This window comes from Sander vitreus, chromosome 8, assembly GCF_031162955.1.
Source record: "Sander vitreus isolate 19-12246 chromosome 8, sanVit1, whole genome shotgun sequence".
Lineage (NCBI taxonomy): Eukaryota > Metazoa > Chordata > Actinopteri > Perciformes > Percidae > Sander > Sander vitreus.
The window spans coordinates 23,939,893-23,960,710 of NC_135862.1; the positions used below are offsets into that span (position 1 = coordinate 23,939,893).

Genomic DNA, 20,818 nt, shown 5'->3' on the forward strand with positions numbered 1-20,818 from the left:
CTAGCAACCCCAGTTTTGTGCTGAAGTGCTGAAAGACAGGCGCTTTCTTATCCCGTCACCTCGTCCAGCAACACTTTCAACTGTGTGAGTTTATGCTTGGATCTTCATGGGAACAGAGGTGACAACAGATGTTAATGACAAGAACTAGGCCACTGTTGACACTAAATCATTAATGCTGTTTGATAATAATAAAATGCACAATGGATTTTGATGTTTTGGAGGGAATGAGTAAGCAGCAGTGACTTCTGATCCTTCAGTCCCCCCACAGCAGACCACAAACTGAAATATCTTTCCAGTCTGTAATTTTGGGGATCTTGCGCTACAGACTTCTGAACAAGATGCTATTCATGCTGAGACTGCTGTGTGTGGGTTTGAGGATTGCTTCACTGTAACAAGGAGTCCAATTGTGTCTGAAAACTAATTTCTGTAACACCGCCAGGGAAATGGAACTGCACAGTGGACATGCTGCTTACACTTTGCACTGAAAATTGATATCTAAGGTGTCTGTGTCAACCAAATTTGCTACGATACCTTTAGTATGCCAGCAAAATAGAAACTAGTAAAGTAGATAAGCATTAATAAACAATGCACTTATGAAATGATAAATGTATGTCAGACAAACAACTCAAGGGGTATCAGAAAATGTCAATTCCGAACCAAATATGGAGGCTACTAAACCCAGGTGTAGCACAACTCTCACCCTGCAGTGTTGCAGGGCATCTTGAGATCAGAGAGAGAGGGATCCGCAGGCTGTGCATATTTGTCAAATCAACTCATTTGGTCCTGTTGAGACTGAAACAGGAGAATGCAAAGAAAATGGTGAATAAAGAACCTACAGTGAGGCTTTATTTTCTGTGCTCTTTGTGACATTCTCTGCACACCACTCCTCAGATGTCTGTTTTGTCAAGTGTGTATGTTCATGGATGGATGGACAGAGAGGATGTATCAACAACACAGATAGAAGAAATCAGTTTGGTGTGCTCAAAGGGAGATGATCTCTAAACTTTGCACATGACCAGAGCAGCAGAACAAAGGAAAGTATTCAGACTGCTGGGATTATCCCTCAATGACGCCTTCTGCCATCGTCTCATCCTCATCCAGCAGAAGTGTAAGGGTGTAGTCTACTTCCAAACTTCCTCCCAACTGCAGCTGCACCCACTGTCCACTCTTGGCCCCAAGGTGCTTTTGGCAGAGCCTATACGTGTACGTGAGCACACACCAGTGTGCGTTAACAAGGTTGTCTGTGTGGGGTCTTTTGTATCGTCCCCCGCCTGGTAGGAAGTGGTGTGAGCCAGATTGAGTTCCAGAGAAAGAAGGGAATAGAGAGGGGCTTTATGCTGCTGACGCCGGGGTGGTGTTCAGAACTGAATGAGTTGAACTAAAGAGCCCATCACATCTTAGATCTGAGATGTTGCTGATGGCGTTGACACAAGAACTCACAGCGTTGCACACATTTTGATCATTCTTTCAGGTTATCAGCTGGTGCATGAAGTACAAAAACTGAAGTTTTCTTTCTTATTTTTCAGCCACACTAGTGGCGTGGCTCTATGGACGGCAATGTCGGCCTGTTGGTCCACCACTTTGGTCCAGATTGAAGTATCTTAACAACTAATGAATACATTGCCAACACATTTTGTACAGAGGATGAATACCAATGACTTTGGTGATACCCTGACTTTTTCCTCTAGCGCCACCGTGAGGTTGAGATTGAGTGAAATGTCTCGATTACAATTTAGTTAATGTCTATGAAATTTGGTACAGACATTCATGATTCCTTCAGGGTGAATTATAATGGTGATCCCTTAACTTTTCATCTAGTTTCATCATCAGGTCAAACATTTAATTTGTTGAATACTTTGGCTTATGACCAATTACTGTAGCTTAACTGTGAAAATGAATAACATTCCTATTAGCCTCAGCTGTATTTTGTGTTTAGTGATAATTAGTAAATGTCCCATGTACAGCCCCATGTACAGAGGCTCAGTCCTTGCCGTAGCGGCTGCAAAAATAAAAAAATAATCTTAAAAAAAAATAAAAACCTTTACATTAGCATTAAACTCAAAGCACTGACAGAGCTGCTAGCATGGCTGTAGACTCTCTTGTTTCTCTCTTGTGTCTTGTTTAATGGAAATCATTCCAAATTTGGAAACATGACCTGCCTGCTCAGAACTTTTTGCAGTATTGGTGAGAAGATAATGACTCCTAAGACAATGATTCCTATAAACCAAAAACAAGTGAAGGCCAAACTTGAGGAGCATTGTGCTGTGAAGTACTAAATCAAAGGTCAGCAAATGAACGAGTGATAAAAATGCTGTTCAGCTGTCACCTTAACCTCTCCTGACAGCACCTGCCATGCATAAACAAGACCTGCCACACACAGAGGCCTCATGGGAAACAGGAAGCACAGTGTCCTTGGGGACAGCGATGCACAATCTCCTCCAGGAGTAAGACCAAACAAGGATGTGACTAACACTTCAGCGTGGGTTTCACAATATCTTTTCCATCGTCTCCAGCCAAAACTCTTTCAGAATCCTCCAATCATCTTCTTCCGCACTGTTTAAATGTTGTATGTGGGCGTCGGGTCATGGAAGGATGTTGACAGCTGTTGACCAAAGCACAATTCATGTATTCTTTTTATTTTTAATTTTTTTGACTTGCTCATTTGGGGCTGGAGCATGTACAGTCCTGACTGGCATGTCTTTGGACAAGTGTATGGCAGTACGGGGAGAGTGTGTAAACTCTTTGTAAAAGAGAAAAGGTAGTGGAATCAAACCTGACCTCTACTGGACGTCACTGTTTCACTAAAACTACATTTGAGGAAACATTAGAAGGAGCTGTGGGAGAAACAAAATGTCATTTTGAAGTAAGCCAAATGCACCACAGTTGTCAGAAAGTTCTCCACAATATGTTACATTAAAGTGACTTGTCAGCCAGGCACACTTTGTTCTTTTATGTTTATCCTTGTTTGCTTAAACACAAATTACTTTAAACAATGGTCAATATAACCCTGCTAATCCTATTTGCATTATCACCAGTTACCTTTCTGCCTGGAATGTGTGGGAACACAAGCTTCACACCCATTTACAGCATAGCGACAGGGCAGCACACCTCTGGATTTATGAATGGAACAGTGAATGAACAGGGAACTAGGTGCGGCATGTTTAACCTGAATCACGCTCCTCGACTTCCGAGCACAGATAAAGTCAGTAAGACCAAAACTTTGCATGCTGCGCCATGCTCAGCTTTGTTTCAAGATAAACACTTGGTCCTGACAGAAATTGACTTCTTTTGTAATTAGAGAATTGTATTCTTGGCTCCCCCCCCAGAATATTGCATCACAGATTTACAATTAAGACTTAAAATGACTATGTTGCTAATTCCTAACCTTGAACTAGGAATTACCTACACACAGAATGAATCATGAAGACTTGATTTTGATTGATGACCACCAGTCAAATCCAGACTTGTTGAATCACTATCCCTCTTGTCTTTATGTGGATTATCTGACAATGAGGCATTGTCTAAGTATTCTACATTACTTTGTTTCTGCACAACATGGTAGATAAACCGCTGTTACAGCAAACCTTTTAGTCGTGGAGTTGCACAGCCCAGGCCTGAAAGAAGTTAAACCATCAAGCCTAAAAGTCCAGTCTATGGCCCTGCTCCACCTTTGACTAGTTCTGTTTCAATGGAAAGACTCTAGGTTTATCATATAAGCCGCAGTAAAGCTATGCAGACAGCAAAGTGAATGCTACATTCCTGGCAGGGAGAAGGATCGCAGACCTGCATACCTGCCATTCTTTGCAGAGTCAAATTGGTAAGTACGAAGTGCTGGGCACTCCGAGCAAAATTGCTAGATTACATCTCATAACTCTCACCGGAGCCTCTTCACGTTGCTCGTGTTGTGTGTGTGAAGGAAGCATGATTATCACAGGCTGCATGGTTCACACACCTTTGTGTGGAAATATGTGTTAATGATAGTGGGACACAACAATTAGAGTGTTTAATATGCAATTACATTTATGAGATTTTTCTTTGGCTGAACAGCATTCTCACAGAGTAATGAGGCAAGTGAAGGAATGAAACTAAATATACATATACTTTCCTTCAGTATGATTACATGTACTTAGGCACTTTGTATTTCCATTTCATACAGACATATTGTTCTTCCACTACATTTACCTGGCAGCGGTATTTGCTATTTATTTTGCAGGTTACTATTTTAAATACACGTATATGCATGTTTATATATAAAACTACTCATAAATAAATAAAGGTGTTAAATGAACCTTTTTTTACAATCAGCTACAATATTGAAATGCTACTTATATGTCAATGCAAAAATGTATAATCCATTAAAATATAGAATACCCTTCGTGGCCATTCTACATAATAAGCACTTATGATACTTAAGACAAAATACTGATAGTAATTTCCAATGCAGGTTGTCTGCTTGTAATTAAGTGTTTTTACATTCTTGTATTGCTGCTTTGATTTAAGTTCAAGGATATTACAGTAATAGTTCTTCCATCACTACATAAATCTCTGGCTGTAACATAAAGTGATGTAGATTTGAGCTTCTTGGCCATCTTTACTGTCAAAATACAATAACTGCCCAGTTCTTCCTGTCTGTTGTGATTGTTCTTCAAGGATCCTCCTGCAGCATTGTGTTTAGCTGTGCGCTGCCCTCATCAGCCATTTGTTCTTTTTCCCACGCTGCTAAATGCCAGCGGGGCCACGGACACACACACACTGGCTTATCAGAACAATGCTTCAAATAGCTCCAGAGTCTCATCATAAGGGCATGTCACCAAAGAGCAGAAGAGCAGAAGAGGATGTGTGTGTGTGTGTGTGTGTGTGTGTGTGTGTGTGTGTGTGTGTGTGTGTGTGTGTGTGTGTGTGTGTGTGTGTGTGTGTGTGCGCGCGCGCCAGGCCAAAGTCATAAACGTGTCATAGTATGCAGCTGTTACCTGTGGGCTCTGCTGTACTTGTCAGCGGCCCATCACAGCCAGCTCATCCATACTGCTCCCCATTGTTAGGCTGACTATGTATAGTTCACTGTCTGATGGAGGCTTCACAATGTCAATAAACTATATAAACATATACTGTATTAAATGTGCATGCACACAAAACATTCGTACAAGATTCATTTGTCTGCACTGTTGTGCAGAAACAAGAAAAAAAATGCAAAAGCCATGTTAAGAAATTGTGTTACTAAAATAAAAAAAGGTCTTATTTGTCCTGTTTAAAACTATAAGCAGTATAATCAATAACTACCAAACTTTTGAGAATATGCACCTGTTTTTTATGACAAGCCTCCAAAATCCAACATGTTTTTTTAAATTAAACAGATAGCACATTTCATTTTGAACACTTACTATGCTCTAGTTACCATTTAGTTTATAGCAATCTGAGGATATGCAAACATTTGAGCACAGGATAGTCGACAGCGTGTTCATAGTGTAACTGCTGGGTGTGACAGTTAACACAGTCCACACCTTTATTTACAGTTTATTGCTGCTGTCCTGGCCAGGTCTCGCTTTCATCAGAGATTTCAAATCTTTATTACATCAAGTTTAGTTTTACATTAACAATGGATCACATGATTACTTGTATGTGAAAGGGGTCACTCGTAGTGATGAATCCATTCTCATTATTTTCCGACTCTGCCGTTCTTCTGAGCTGTACAGAGAATTTTAGTTTCTTTTATTGTTTTGGTTTTCTAATGGTTTTTGATTTATTGTAGGTTTAAATCAAAACATTACAAAAAAAATGCATTGACCAAAGGACCAATAATGAATCATCAAATCCTTTAATAAAGTACACTATTTTCCCATTTGTAGTGACTTGTTCTAAAAAGCTGTAACAAAGATAGATTGTTTTTCTCTACCAGAGTTCTGCAGTCCTGTTTTTTGTAACCTGCCCAAATCTTGTATTAATATAGATTAATCTCTAACGCATACTGACTTATTTTCAGCCTTATCAAATTAATTCTGGCAGGGTTCAAAAGAGTTGACTTCTTTTTTTTATTTTAGGTGTTTTGTGTTCTGTGACTCACGGTAAACACTTAGCAGCTTCATGCCCCAACACGAAAACCAAACTCTGGGCCCTTCCGGTCCTTCCACCTGCTGTCTTGTCACACCCATGTACCCGTGGCTGCAAAACTCCCTCACACTGAAGTAAACAAGACGAAAAGAGCAGACATGTAGTTGGTTTGTTTTTATACCCCTGTGCTCAGGAACTCACATTTTATCTATACATTGTTGCAGATGACACATTATCTTACTTCCTCTCTCTCTCTCTCTCTCTGTACCTGGGGGTTTTGTTTTGTCTGTTCAATGACAGTGGTTCTCACTGTCATCGAACAGACAAAACAAAACCCCGCTGGGGGCGCTGATTTGAACCTGAGGTTGCCACAACACACTTCCTGTGATCCAACACACAGTCCGACTCCCTCCAGTAAGAGTTGTACTTTCTCACAAGCAGGAAAAAAAAGGAACGCATTGGCACCTTGAAGATTTACTGCTCTGCTATATATGATGTTGGCCAAAACAGTTTGATAACTGAGTGTGTACTGACTAAATATGGATCATATTTACTGTGTACTGACTAAATATGGATCATATTTATTCTTATAAACTCGTAAGAGCTACTCTCTGCATGTTCGCCCATTACTGCTTCTTCAGACTTTGTTTAGTTTCCCATTTTCTATATTTTCTTATTTTTCTATTTTTTTTTCTCCTTTCAGAAACATGTACAAACATTAACAACACTGCTATAATTCATTAGCCTCCAACCTTCTTCACAGGGAAAATAAATCATGATCTGATGATATAGACACAACATAGTCACCCACATGTGCACACACTCTGTCTCAAACACACCTGGCCCTCCTTTGGCAAGCAAACTCCTCCAAAGTAAAGCGCTCCACCACACGCTGAGTCACTGCATGGGCATGTCTGCCAGACTCCACCGCAAACAAAAACCTATATATGCACACGTACACATCACACATAGCCTACCGCCAGGCAACAAAGAGAAAAGCCCCGGAAACAAAAGGGGTGGTAAAGAGAAGCCATACACACATGTGGTTTCCTTTTCTTTGAGATCAGAGGAATAAAGAGGCTGCCACATCCCGCTCTGTGTGGCACATGGCACATGTTGCTCTGTCGGTGTGGTATTATGTGTGGTTCTCTCTAACTCATGGGAGCACAATGTGATTTAATTTAATTTAGGGTCACCCAGATATTTGCATAATTACTGGAGAACTCTGGAGAAGTGATCAGTAGCACACTTAACATAACACATAAACTCAATTGCTTGTGTGTGTGTGTGTGTGTGTGTGTGTGTGTGTGTGTGTGTGTGTGTGTGTGTGTGTGTGTGTGTGTGTGTGTGTGTGTGTGTGTGTGTTGAGTCCACAATGACATTTCACTTCCGGAGGGAAACTGGAGGGAGATCTTTCCGAAAACGTCTGAGAGAGGAGACTGATAGCGAGGCTGAAGAGCCTGAAGTGGGCGCTTGGTGAACACTCGCCACTCTGCACACGAGCTATGCACCCTGGCTGCTGTACGTGAACTGGACACTGGGGTCAGGGTCGCGTTTGTGTGGGTGATTATAAGTCGATGACATCTGCCTTCTTACCACCTCCTCCTGCTGATTCACACCATAGAATGTTTAAAAAGATTCAAGAAGAGATTCACACAGGATAGTGGTGATACCATAATTTTGTTTTTGTATTGATCGTATTCATCAATACTGTAAACAAGATTGGTATCAGTAGTATAATAGTTTGGGGGTCGATCCCTCTCACACAGGTTCAGAGAGCTCAGTGATAGCCTGCTACTGTCAGTCTGACAGGAATATAAACCAGGACTAAGCCAATCAGATGGCACTGTGGTCAGAGGGGCTCAGCATGCAGTGGCATATGTGACCTATGCAGTGATATCAAAGGGCATATGACATGTCACCTCAGGTTGCATCAAAGTCCCATGACTGTTAAATCAAGAAATAATTGTGTAAATGCTGATTATTGTTATCTGATTATCCGTTATACTTTCGGTCGCCTACTACTTTTACATATTTTCAGATACAAAGACCATTCAAATATCAAAATGTTCAGCTCTAAAAGGACATTTGTGCTTGTATTCAACTTTTTTTCTACCATTTATACTTTTTAAAATATTAACCTTTTTTCTTTTTACATTGAAAGTCAATGGAGCAATTTTCACAACCTCTTCAGGCATCTTCCACTCCTCCTACCTACGTTCACCTACAGACATCATTCAAACATTAAACTATTCACAGAACCTTCGGCTATTAGAAAATGATTCAGTTTTTCGATATCTTTTACAGTTTTTGTGTTATCACGGTTAAAGTTTAGTGCTTCTTTCATGCTTTTTCTGAGTTTATAATGGGTTGGTATTGCGTGACTTAAGAGTTTTTGTGTGCAGATTGCGTCTTCTTCCAGACTTTCTTTGACATACTATGACTTTTTTATGACTTTTTTCAACATACTATACTATTACTTTTTTATCCTTTTTTTCGACATAGTATACCATGACTTTTTCATGACGTTTTCAACATACTATACTGTGACTTTTTTTGTCACTTTTTTCGACATACTATATACTACGATTATTTTCGATACACTATCCTATGACTTTTTTCGACATACTACCCTTTGACTTTTTTATCACTTTTTTACTTAGTATACTGACTTTTTGCAACATACTATGCTATGACTTTTTCGGGCATAATACCCTATGACTTTTTATCACTACTATACTATATATACTATGACTTTTATGACGTTTTTCAACAAACAATACTATTACTTTGTATCACTTTTTTTGACATACTATACTATGACTTTTTTCGACATGCTATACAATGACTTTATCACTTTTTTTAAAATACTATACTATGACTTTTTTTACTTTTTCAACATACTATACCCCACAGCAATTCAGTGTAGCGACAGTTTAAAAAAAAAACGTAAATTATTCCACTTTTGTTTGATACATTATTGGTGTTATTCAACATTTCAATGAAATTCATATTAATTAAAACCATAACCACTTTTCCAACTATTCTCACAACTTCACTTTCTTCTTACGAAATTATGCCAGCAATCCAGTTTAGCCTTAGCAATTTAGATTTTCAGCTTTCACAAGAATTTTCTGCATGAAATGCATTTTCTAGTTATAGCTGACCCTTTTCCTCCTTATTTAATTCTTGAAAAACACTGTAGAACATACAGGGATTTAGTGGTATCAACTCGTATTTTGTCATTAACTTAATATAAAAAATATATGTATATATTTACGTTGTATTAATTTGAAGTCACTTCAACTTAACTTCTAGTCTTTTTCTTGAAATTATAAGTTAGTCCACTAACTTTAATAAATATATCAGTGTAATGTATTCGCAGACTTCCACCATCCATTGTTTGAGAGTTCAAACATGATGGTTGGTGTTTGTAGATGTTGTTTCTTCTCATAAGAAGCTTTGTTTTCATTGTAATAATAAAAACAAGGCAAATCACAATGAAGTTTAGTATCCAATTCATAATCTGATAATTGAACACAATCACTGGGAGAAGCCCTGCTCAGTACCAGCTCCATGTAGCTCTTCAAAGAGTAGCCAAAGTTCTCTAAAACAAGGTCTTTGTGTCTAAATAATACGTCTAGTTCAGTTAAAGGAGACATTTGATGCTCATTTTCAGGTCCATACTTGTATTTTGGGTTTTTACTAGAACATGTTCACATGCTTTAAAAAGAAAACCAAAAACATAATTTTTCTCATACTGTCTGTCTGAATATAGCTGTATTTACCATTTGTATAAAACGCCCCATTTTAGCACTTGTCCTTAAGCCCCCCTCCTGAAAAAAAGCCCAGTCTGCTCTGATTGGCTTTCGAGAAAAATGGTGCACATTTGCACAAGGTACTACAAGGTAGTTCTCATGAGCTGTTTGGGTGTAGTTCAGCAGCTTGACATCCACAGACAGGAATAATAGCAAAATTTATGTAAAACACCACTGATGTAAAACAAGTAAATCTGAGGTAAAGAATCAGAGTAGGCGAGCAGGGTGGCACTGCACCTACTTGGCACAGTGAACAACAGTGGGTCGTGCACTTGCGATTACAATGACTTACAAAGCTGCAAGTACATAACAGCTACAAGTGTATGCACTATACAGAATTTACCCTTTTATACTTTATCACCAGGAATTGATAGGTCAAACAGCAAACAGCCACCCACAAATAGTCTATAAATAAAGCATCAGGCTGTCTTTGAGATTTCACATGAACAACGGTTAAAGTTACTCAGGCTACCGAAGAATACCATACTTAGCGAACTTCACCCCGGTTTTCCAGACTGGCTTTTACGCATGTGCTCAGCTCACTCAGTGCACATCAGGTAATTAACCATATACTGAAGCACTCACTGCAGAGTGGGCAAATATTTGGACTACCGCAGTAGGATGTGGATTAGTAATTAACATGTTGGCGGTGTAATTAGGTCCACGTTAGGACTTCCTCTGCACTCTCCCCGCCTGCGCCACAGCTTCCGCCCACACAGCCTTGAATTACTCCACTGGCAACTGTTGATGCATTCCCAAGTCATCTGACGTAAAGTGGGAAGGGCTCAGGCCAGAGTAGGCTATAAAAGTCCTTTCCTACCTTTCATTCACACAACGCCACTCTGGATTACCAAAACCTCAGTAGAGAAGTGCCTTCCTCGGGGTCCTACTCGACCGACACAGCAGGGAAAGCAGAGTTCACAGACCTACCCGACATAAACAATGAAAATGTCAGCGGCGGAGATCAGCCAGGTGCTCAAAGAGGGAGAGCTGGAGAAGAGGAGCGACAACCTGCTCCAGTTCTGGAGGAGGAAGACGTGCGTCCTGACCACGGACAGACTCACAATTTACGCCGACACGCAGAAGCGCTCCAAGGGCAAGGAGCTCAAGCTGCAGTCCATCAAGAAGGTGGACTGCGTGGAGCACACCGGCAAGTTCGTCTATTTCACCATCGTAACCACAGACAATAAGGAGATCGATTTCCGGTGCTCTGGGGAGGAGAACTGCTGGAACGCAGTGATCACCATGGCCCTGATTGATTTCCAGAACAGAAAGGCCATCCAGGACTTTAAAACGCGGCAGGACAATGAGAGCGCTTCGCCTGGACAGCAGGAGAGGCGCATGGCGAGGGCGCCCTGAGCCGCTGTAGGGACTTTGGCAGTTACCAACTCCTTATATGGTGAGGGGAAACACCATGACATAAAGCTGCCATGATATGTGAATACGAATAAACATTAAATGTAGTTTTAACGCAGTGGGAGAATCTTAAAAACTAATGACATGGGTTTTTATCTCCTTTTTAGTGTCAAAGTGGACCATACAGAAATAATACGAGGACCAAAAGGAGGACGAGGTCATCCGGTCCAGAGATGAAGGATTGTTCGGGACTGAGCTCTCGGGAGAGAGGGGACAACTGATCTAAACCGACAGACAGATATTTTCAGAAGCTCCACACACAGGACTGAACCCTTGAATTGTCAAAACTATTTCAAGTTTGCTCTCCTGGGAATGCCTTCTAAAACCATGATGTTAATTTATTTGTTTCCAGAATATGGTGTTACTGGCAAACAGCTTGTGTTTTAAATTATTTACTATTTTCAATTTGTGTTGTATGTATTTATTTGAATAAATATCCATGCATTTTTGACATAACTTTATGCTCTCCTCTATTTCTGTCTGTCATGTCTCAACTAGAAACGTTTTACTTGACGTCATACAGTCAGTAACAGCCTATATTTGACACTCTGGGGGCTTTTCACCAGCAGCATTTCTTTGTAAATGCCAGACACGCAATAGTAGAAAGGGAGTGGAGGGCAGGAAAGTCCCTTTCCTTTCTGCTGTCAGGTGGAATGTGGCTCTTTATTGTCACTGGGAGGGTTTCAGGCTTGAGTCACAACTGATAAGCAGATTTAGTCAGCAGCACGGGATACTTGAAAGACTCGGTGGCATCTTTGAACACACCTCAACTCAGTGGTGTAGTCTAATGTATTGTAGTGGGTGTACTGTATATGAATGGGCCTATACTGTGTGTGTGTGTATGTATATATATATGGGCCAGAATGGACCCTTTTTGTGGGGGGGGCATTTCATAGTGGGGGCTCTAGGTGTCCTTCCCCCAGGGAAGTTTTGAGCATCAACTTCATATCCTGTATTCTGATGCACCAATTTGCGGGGGAAATACCTTTTATTTAGCCTATGTGAAGAAGGAAGAAAAACACAGACGACAATTCAAAATATATCAAAATTACAATGCAAAGTATGTTGTTACACGTCATTGGGCATTTTTAAGTGGATATATGGAAATCCTGGAGCTTTCTTAGTGGGTATACTGCGTATATATCTGCGTATCACATAGACTACACCACTGCCTCAACTGCTTCCTGGTAATGTAGGTGTATGTGTCACTGTTGGGATGGAAATGCTAAATGATTACATTTTAAAATCTTACATTTGAATGTGTTGCAGTTGTGGTGTTTCAGAAACCTCACATATAAGCTAAATTTGGTTTTAGTTGATTTTCGAACTAACAGATGACAAACTCCTTATCAGAGGCCTCCGTTCTTTACAAGGTGGGGAAAACACAGGAAGTCCACTTTACTGCCCTTTTCATGACATAAAGCCTGTTTCAATAGGTATAATATGACACCAGGTACACACCTATTTAATTACTGTTATAAACCCAGTGGGCACGGCTTTAGTCATTCAGAAAACCTTGAAAGGCCTATAATAAAATGCAGGTTGTAAAGTTCATGTGAAACTATTACTCATTCTAAATTAGCTGTATATTATTGGCTGTATATAAACCAAATGCCAGTTAGGCATATTTAATAAGTATGTGTTGGGATTTCCGACTTACAGTCTTCGAATATAAGACTGCAAGTCATAGTAGATACTAACAACAAACTTTAAACCGTGGGGTTGATTTTGTGTTTCTACCATAGAAAGCCTATGAAGGGGCGCCTGCTCTACCAAGTGAGCTATCCGGGCGCCCCTTATAGAGGTTTACTCCTTGACGCAGCAGGCCCAGGTTCAACTCCGACCTGCGGTCCTTTGCTGCATGTCTTCCCCCTCTCTCTCCCCTTTCATTTCTTCAGCTGTCCTGTCAATAAAGGCCTAAAAATGCCCAAAAAATAATCTTAAGAAAGCCTATGAAGACAGAACACTGAACATTTCATATAGCCATGAGAGTCATGCTTGATACGAGTTGCTTGGAAAATATTCAGTTTAGATAGTTTAACTTTATTTCTATATCGCCTTTCAAAACATGTTACACGATGCTTGCAGGTGCACGTACAATACAATACCATGAAATACAAGACATTTATGTGAATTGGAATAAAAGACTCAGCTGATCTGATACTGAGGGGGAGTTTGAGCCTCAGGGTTGGAGCTAATTGGAAAATTAACTTATTGGTTTTCTTTAACACTGTTTGGACATTTAAAAAAAAAAAGACGTACCCTCTCTGCCCTGAGCCCTTCTGCAAATAAATACCTCCGGTCGTGGATCTTGTGGAGTGGAAGTGTGTTATGAGCACAAATGCCTAAAGGTCAGAGGTGACAGAAAGCCGAATCTCTGGCCCGCAGTAATGAAGTGTACCGTGGAGTCCCCCTCCTCCCCGTCCCATCCTGTACCCGTGTGCAGCTTTGAAGTAGGATCACGCTACAATGAACGCATCAAAGGGTTAGACTGATCTGAGGAGTATTACCGGAGCGGATGGGCCTCCACTCTAAAAATACTGTTTCACAAATTGGCACCACTTTAATCTCACACACACATATACACACACACACACACACACACACACACACACACACACACACACACACACACACATTTGGCCCCTGAGCCAAGGGCCACACAGGTTTTTTTGTGTCACCAGTGCATATTATTCTTTTCTATTCAATTTAATGGAGAAAAGTGTTGTTTAAGCATTTGAAATGACTCTAAGCAGTGTTTTCAGAGGCTGATAAAAGACATCATGATCCAGTACGTCAGGTTGTGTTCTTTACTTCTTCGCTTGTCTGGACACACCCACACACACACACACACACACACACACACACACACACACACACACACACAGACACACACACACACAGACACACACACACACACACACACACACACACACACACACACACACCACCACCACCACCAACCAGAAGGAATCACACACTGTCTTCCTCTATGATCTCAGGCTGTATAAACATCCTCTGATGCAGCACTGGCACACACTCAAGCCATACTTGTAGCCTTGGCGTCATCGGTCCATTGGCCGTCATTATGTGGACTGAGGTTGGCTGTGCAACAGTGAATGCATTGTTACATTCTTGAGGAAAAGATATATGCAATAAGTAGAGAGGATGTTAGACAAGTGTGTGCAGGGAAATGACCTGTATACACATCTTCAATTCATCTTCATTTTTACACCGAGCAGGACAAAATGTCTAATTCAGAGGCATTCATCGTAAACACGAGATGTAATGCTGACAAGCTGAGGTAGTGCGTATGGAGTAACAGCTGAGCAGGGTGTTGTGAGGTGAAGGTCGGTGGCTAGAAGAAACTTGTCTCGCTCCCACACAAACAGCAATAACTTTACAATATGTCAAGAAATTAATCTGTAATGATTTGTATATATAAATACTTTATATTGTTCTCGTCATGGAGTAGTTTGTCTCAACATGAAAAAATGAGTCAGTCCATCAGAGCACTGTGCTGTACAGAGACAAGAGCGTTGCCAGGAAGGAAAATATAGGAGAGTAAACATAAAAAGTTGAGAAGACATATTTTTTTTAATCTTGTATGATTCCTTCCCTTCACATGCAGGGCCCAAGCTGCAACTGAGGACACTGCTCATGTCCTCAGTATTGTGTCTATTCAACAGTTACAAACAAAATACACCATGTCGGATTGGAAGGTTGATCTTCTAAGACTAAATATTATTGCATTTGATTGTTTGTTTTTAGACATATACATATTAAATAAAAATGTAATAGAATGAATGGATGACGTATTTCTGTTGCCAGATTTATATTCTGGTAAATGTGGAGGAGGCTTTGAAACAGCTTTTATTTTGGGAACAATATGTGTAACATAAATATATGTCTCTAATCTCAAAGGTCCACTTACTAGCTTTTCAGAGCTTTCAGACACATCTCATTGGCCTTCTTCACTCTTCTTACAGTTTTGTTAACATATGACTTAAAGTTTCACACTTCGATCAAATAATGACAGCAGCCAACTCTGCACGGTCAAGAATTGAAGGTGCAGTTGAAAACTCTGGAAAGCGGACAAAGGTGGACAGCATGGAACATGAACAATTCACTTTATAGCAAAAGGATGAAAGAGGCATTTTCTCTGGATTAGAAAATGAAAGGGTCTTAATTTTGTAGCTTGGAAGTTCGGACTCTAAATATAGTCAAGTTGTGATTCAGACTGCAATCATGAGTCTACTTTTACATAAAGTCTTAACTTTTGTGGCCTTACAGCTCATAAAGAGCATGTCTGGGCATTTCAAACACTAATAGCACTTGCAGTTTGCTTGCACAGCTTGATGACATGTTAACACTACTTCACAGCGTAACTTACGGGTTTGCCCAGGTATGCGTCATGGTTCATTAAGCTCACACTTAGTGAGGGTATCACTCTGCTTCCTGTAAGCCACTATCGTAGGAACTTCTATCTTTGTTTCACTTCGACCTGTTGTGTCATTTCCTCACGCGCTTTTCCCGTCAGAGTCCAATCTGACGCCAGCAGGGCGAAACACTAGTGCTTCATGTAAATAAAAACCTCCTAAAACCCAAACAGCAGAGACTATCAGGATATTAGGCAAGGCCCTGGGAGATTACTAACAGTCTCCAAGATCTGTGTCATACATCTATTACTTTGTGTAACTTACTTTTATTTTTCTCTGATGAGTTTCAAATATTGCAGCTATTTAAAAAAGAAAGCTGGCAGCCATGTACCTGGTGTTGAGTTTCTTAAAACCAAGGGAATGGGATTATCTCAGAGCAGTGCTATTCACTGGCTCGTCTTACCGGAAAGAACCGCGTTTAGGTATTTCACCTACTGGCGCATTGCTCAGGTGAGCATACCTGAGCAAATACCTCAGCACATATAGAGCAGACTGACTTCCTCAGGTCATGGCTGAGAGAGTCTCAGGAAACAGTGAAATGCAGTTTGACGTGATCTCTCTGCAGCCACCCAGGAGTCGGACGCCTGAGTGGGTTCATCTATGAATGGACGGACGGATGGATGAAGGGCAGGGAGCTCGAAACAAAAGAAACAGTGAAATGCAGTTTTAGTTCAAAGGGAAACTTTGATTTATTATTACTCTGAATTTATTTTCATAGCTCCAGCCCTGCACCCACCAAAGTAAAAACTGAGATCTTGAAATGCAGTGACATGGCTAAAAAATAAGTCCAACAAATGAGGTCACACAATTATGCAGGTTGTACATTTTAAGAAAATGAAGTTCACCAGGTTTCTAGTCAAAATTGGGCCACAAAATAGGAAACATTCATCTGAGTGCTTGACCAACATCCAGCTCTCCATGGTTCTCTGCTGTTTCCCATTCATCATTCCTCCATCCAAATAAAGGTCATCTGATTCCCAGATCTGGTCTTGCGGATAAATTGGACGAATTTCCCTCCTCATCTTATCCACAAAGGCATCATTCTACTAATCGTCTGTAGCCACGACAACAGTGTTTGTTTTTACTGGGACATTCATTTCTGTCTGCTGAGTCACAGGGAAAAAACTCCCCATATGTGCATCTTCAGCTCTAATATCTGCCCATACTCTCCACCGTCTGTGATTGTCTCAGTCACAAACCTGTAACTCAAATAACCTCAGGAGCTAGGGCACAACACTGACTGTAGATGTAGTGTCACGTACACTGGGACTGAACAATTTTTAAAACCCCTTTTCAGGAATCATGGGACGACACCCAAACATCAGCAGAGTGGCAACCTAATAGCTTTCTACGTCCAGAGCACATCCGCTCCATAAATATAGAAAGAAAAGGATACAGCAAGCAAACTCAACACATGTCAGAGTGAAACGATATTTTCCCAAACATCCGATGAGTCTCTCTCTTTTCAAGGCCCGTTTTTCAACAGAATCTTACGAATGTGGCACCTCTTATATCAAGCAAGACGTGTGTGTATTGGACATGCACAACCTCACACACACATTCTGTATATATACACACAAAGTGTCGGCAGGGGCAGCAGCGCTGAGCGGAGATCATGTTGCTTAAGACCCAGCTGTCCAGAGAGAAGCCTCAGACAGAGAGAGGAGACGCTGTCAGGAATGTCTACAAGGCTGTGAGGGGGCGGACGGCCCAGGACGAGAGAGCTCCACGTGCACTCTGGGGTCTGAGGAAGAAGGCAAAGGTTAGTATCAGATGAAGTAGGTTTCAAACTTCAGACTCGAGTTGGACTTAACGAAGGACAGGACTTCAGCTTTGACTTGGACTTGAAAACATTCAAGTTTTGACCTCCTTAATTAATTAAATGAAAATGTGTCATTTTACAGTTTTTTTTACAACTGCTTACACACAAAATCTTTACACGTCACACCATTTTTGAAACCTCTCACTCAGAGCAAAACTACACACCACATCTCCAAGACCATAGTCTATTTCTCATCCTCTCACTTAGTTTTCAATTGCATAAAACACCTTTTTCAAAACACTACACACAAATCTAACAGGAAGTGACTTTCCTTTTCCAAACACAACCAACCAAAATGCTACACTTATTCACCAGGTCACACATCCACTCCTCACATGTGCAAACAGTACTGATCACTAACCAATCACTGCTTTAGTATAGGCCTATAAATAGGTCAAAGATCAGATTGCCTGTTTTGAACCATGGATAGACAGAGGACAAGGGGAGTAGAAGGGAGAGACAGGGGACGACAACGAGGACAAGTTCAATGAGGAAGGGTTGGAAGAAGAGGATGAAGAGGAGGAGAAGGAACAAGAGGATGACTTGGAAGAGGACGAGGGCAAAGAAGAGAAAGAAGGAGAGCCACCTCTGATGCCATCAGGGCCACACTTAGTGATCATGTGATCAACCCCGGATTGACCATGAGAGAAGCTGGACTGAGAGTCCTGCCCAACTTCAGTCGCTTTACAGTGCCGTCCATAATTCAAACCTGGTTTTGTGGTTTTGTTTTCTTGTATGCTACTGCATACAACACTGTGATACTGCTACAACAGTAATGTTTTTCCAAATAAATATTTTCTGTTCCAACATTGTATTGGTATTTACAGTATACTTTTCAACCACTCACAGCAGATTACTTTCACTCTAGAACGTGAAGAGAGTGTTTGGAAATGTAGACATAAGCCTATGAAAGACAAAAGAGTGTGTACATGGAATATCCAAAAATTTACTATTTTGAGAGGTGTGTATGGCGTTTTGAATGCAGTGTTTCATTTTGAAGGAGATATGATGCATTTTGCATTTTGTGTGTACCGTTTTGGAAATGGTGTAGTTTTGAAAAAAGGAGACATAGTTTCGAAAACATGTGTAAGCAGTTGTAAAAAACTGTAATGGGCAGCATTCAGAGACCTGAAAAACATGTTTCTTACTGGAATTTTTCACACTTGTGATTGACTTGGACCCACCAAAAAGACACAGCTCTGACATACGTTTTAATCATCTTTCTCACCTACCACTGGAATTATCTAGTCACAGAGATATAGTAATTTTGGCTCAAGGTTTGAGATATCCATTACAGTAAAAAACATCTTAACAAGACTAACAGTCTGCAGCGATGTTAGCGTATATGTGAGGCTGCACTTGAAATGTTGCTTCTAAATTTGAAATGCATTTTTTGAATCCTGTAAACGAAACAAAAGGAATTCCATTCTCAATAGAAGAAGTCTATTAGGAAGTCTCACTAGACAATATTCTCAAAACCTGGACAAATAAGACAAAATCTATCTGTGTGGCTAACAGACAGATGTGGATCACGGTGGATGATGGGACTGCGAGCAGTGGAGCAGAGCAGCTGGGGTACAGGAGTCTGAACACAGAATACTGTAACTAGGCTCCTGAGGGGGGGTTTAGTTACCAACACCTGCCTGAGTGGGTGTGTGAAGAGATAACCAAGAACAGATTACAATAACATTACATTTCCCAGCCTGGTAGTCTAATGAAAGACATTATTCAGAATTTAACATTTTCTTCTGTTTTGGTCATTTCTGCAGACAGTGTGTGTGTGTGTGTGTGTGTGTGTGTGTGTGTGTGTGTGTGTGTGTGTGTGTGTGTGTGTGTGTGTGTGTGTGTGTGTGTGCGTGTGTGAGAGCCAGTACAATGTCTGGAGAAAAGTTGAACCCATATCACTGGATGAGATTTATTGATAAATGACATTATTTCCAAATATCCTCCAGATCCTGTATTCATTATATATAATACAACTGTGACACAATCATTAGTACCTAGTTCATTGAAGCTTATATTTGTTTTACACAAGCTAGCGTGACATTGCGTGAAGTGATGCGCTTCACATTTCTGGCAGCAGCAACAGCAGTTGGTTTGTTGGGAATAAACCGAGCAAACCAAAAGAGAAAAGACAGCAAATCTGAGGGCTGGTTTCACTGTGTGGCTGACTGCCATGTGATTTCTTCAAGGTGCTACTTAATAGCTCCACAGCAGCTGATCGTCACTCACACAAGTTACTGTAAGTTACATCAGATTGTTCGTACAGATATAAATAAATAAGGCAACAACACAATGTACTTTGCCTGACATGAAACCGAAGGTGAAACGAATGGCTGTAATAACATGTAATGATGACCCCGGGTCCACAGCCATTATCAGGGCGAGAGGAAATTAGTTCACCGTAGATATTGCACAAGAGGAAAGCGAGTGAAATAGCAAGAAAGATAAATGAGCATATAAAGGGAGGTAGGGAAACTTCCAGCACAGAGAATATTACAAGTAACAGAAGAAGAATTTGCTAAGAGGGGAAAAAATGGATGCAGGAATTCCCCCGCGACACACCAAAGCCAACAACATACCAATCTAATCAACTGTCAATGCAACAGGGATACTGCACCCTCACCCTGACTAACAATCTATCTATCACTCTGTCTTTACTTTTAGGAAACGTTTAGGAACGCTTCGACACGAGCAAAGTAATGGAACAACACACATTATGAACAAAGATAAATCACACTGACATATTACAAGTTATTGTTGAGTCATAAAGTAATATGTGACATTTCCTATGTGGTATTGGCCAGTTTGGGCATTTTGTGTACTAAACAGTAAGGGTTAGAGGTGCAGCAAATCACTATTTACTTTGGGAAAAAAACACAAACCTCAATTACTTTATAGTCAGTCTATGTTTTCAGTTCTCTCTAAGTAGAATATTTTGTCAATATTACATAATTATAGGGTATATTTTAGTTTTATAATCTGTGTGAAAACCATAAAAAGATGCTTAAAACAAAAAGTTGCCTATCATGTACCTTTGTTTTGGAAGCGAAGAGAAGAGAAGAGAAGAGAAGAGAAGAGAAGAGAAGAGAAGAGAAGAGAGTTTTGTGGGAAACATTTGGAAAACATTATATTTTACTGGATATTAAGTGCTGTACAACAGGGACAATAATGCTGGCCGTCTGAAAATGTCTTTCACAGAGGGATAGGACCTTAAGGAGCGGGCGGAGCAAGCTGGAAAGTCCCTTTATAAAAGTACAGGTTCTCAGACAATGCAT

At 40.5% G+C, this 20,818-nt stretch overlaps 1 protein-coding gene across 1 annotated transcript; it reads left to right on the forward strand.

Moving 5' to 3' along the window:
- The first annotated feature begins 10,684 nt into the window (after positions 1-10,684).
- Positions 10,685-11,735, forward strand: phlda2 (pleckstrin homology-like domain, family A, member 2). Its single transcript, XM_078257551.1, has 2 exons — positions 10,685-11,262; positions 11,387-11,735. Exon 1 carries the CDS (start codon positions 10,806-10,808, stop codon positions 11,220-11,222), a length of 417 nt encoding a protein of 138 aa, XP_078113677.1. The 5' UTR covers positions 10,685-10,805; the 3' UTR covers positions 11,223-11,262; positions 11,387-11,735.
- The last annotated feature ends 9,083 nt before the right edge of the window (positions 11,736-20,818 follow it).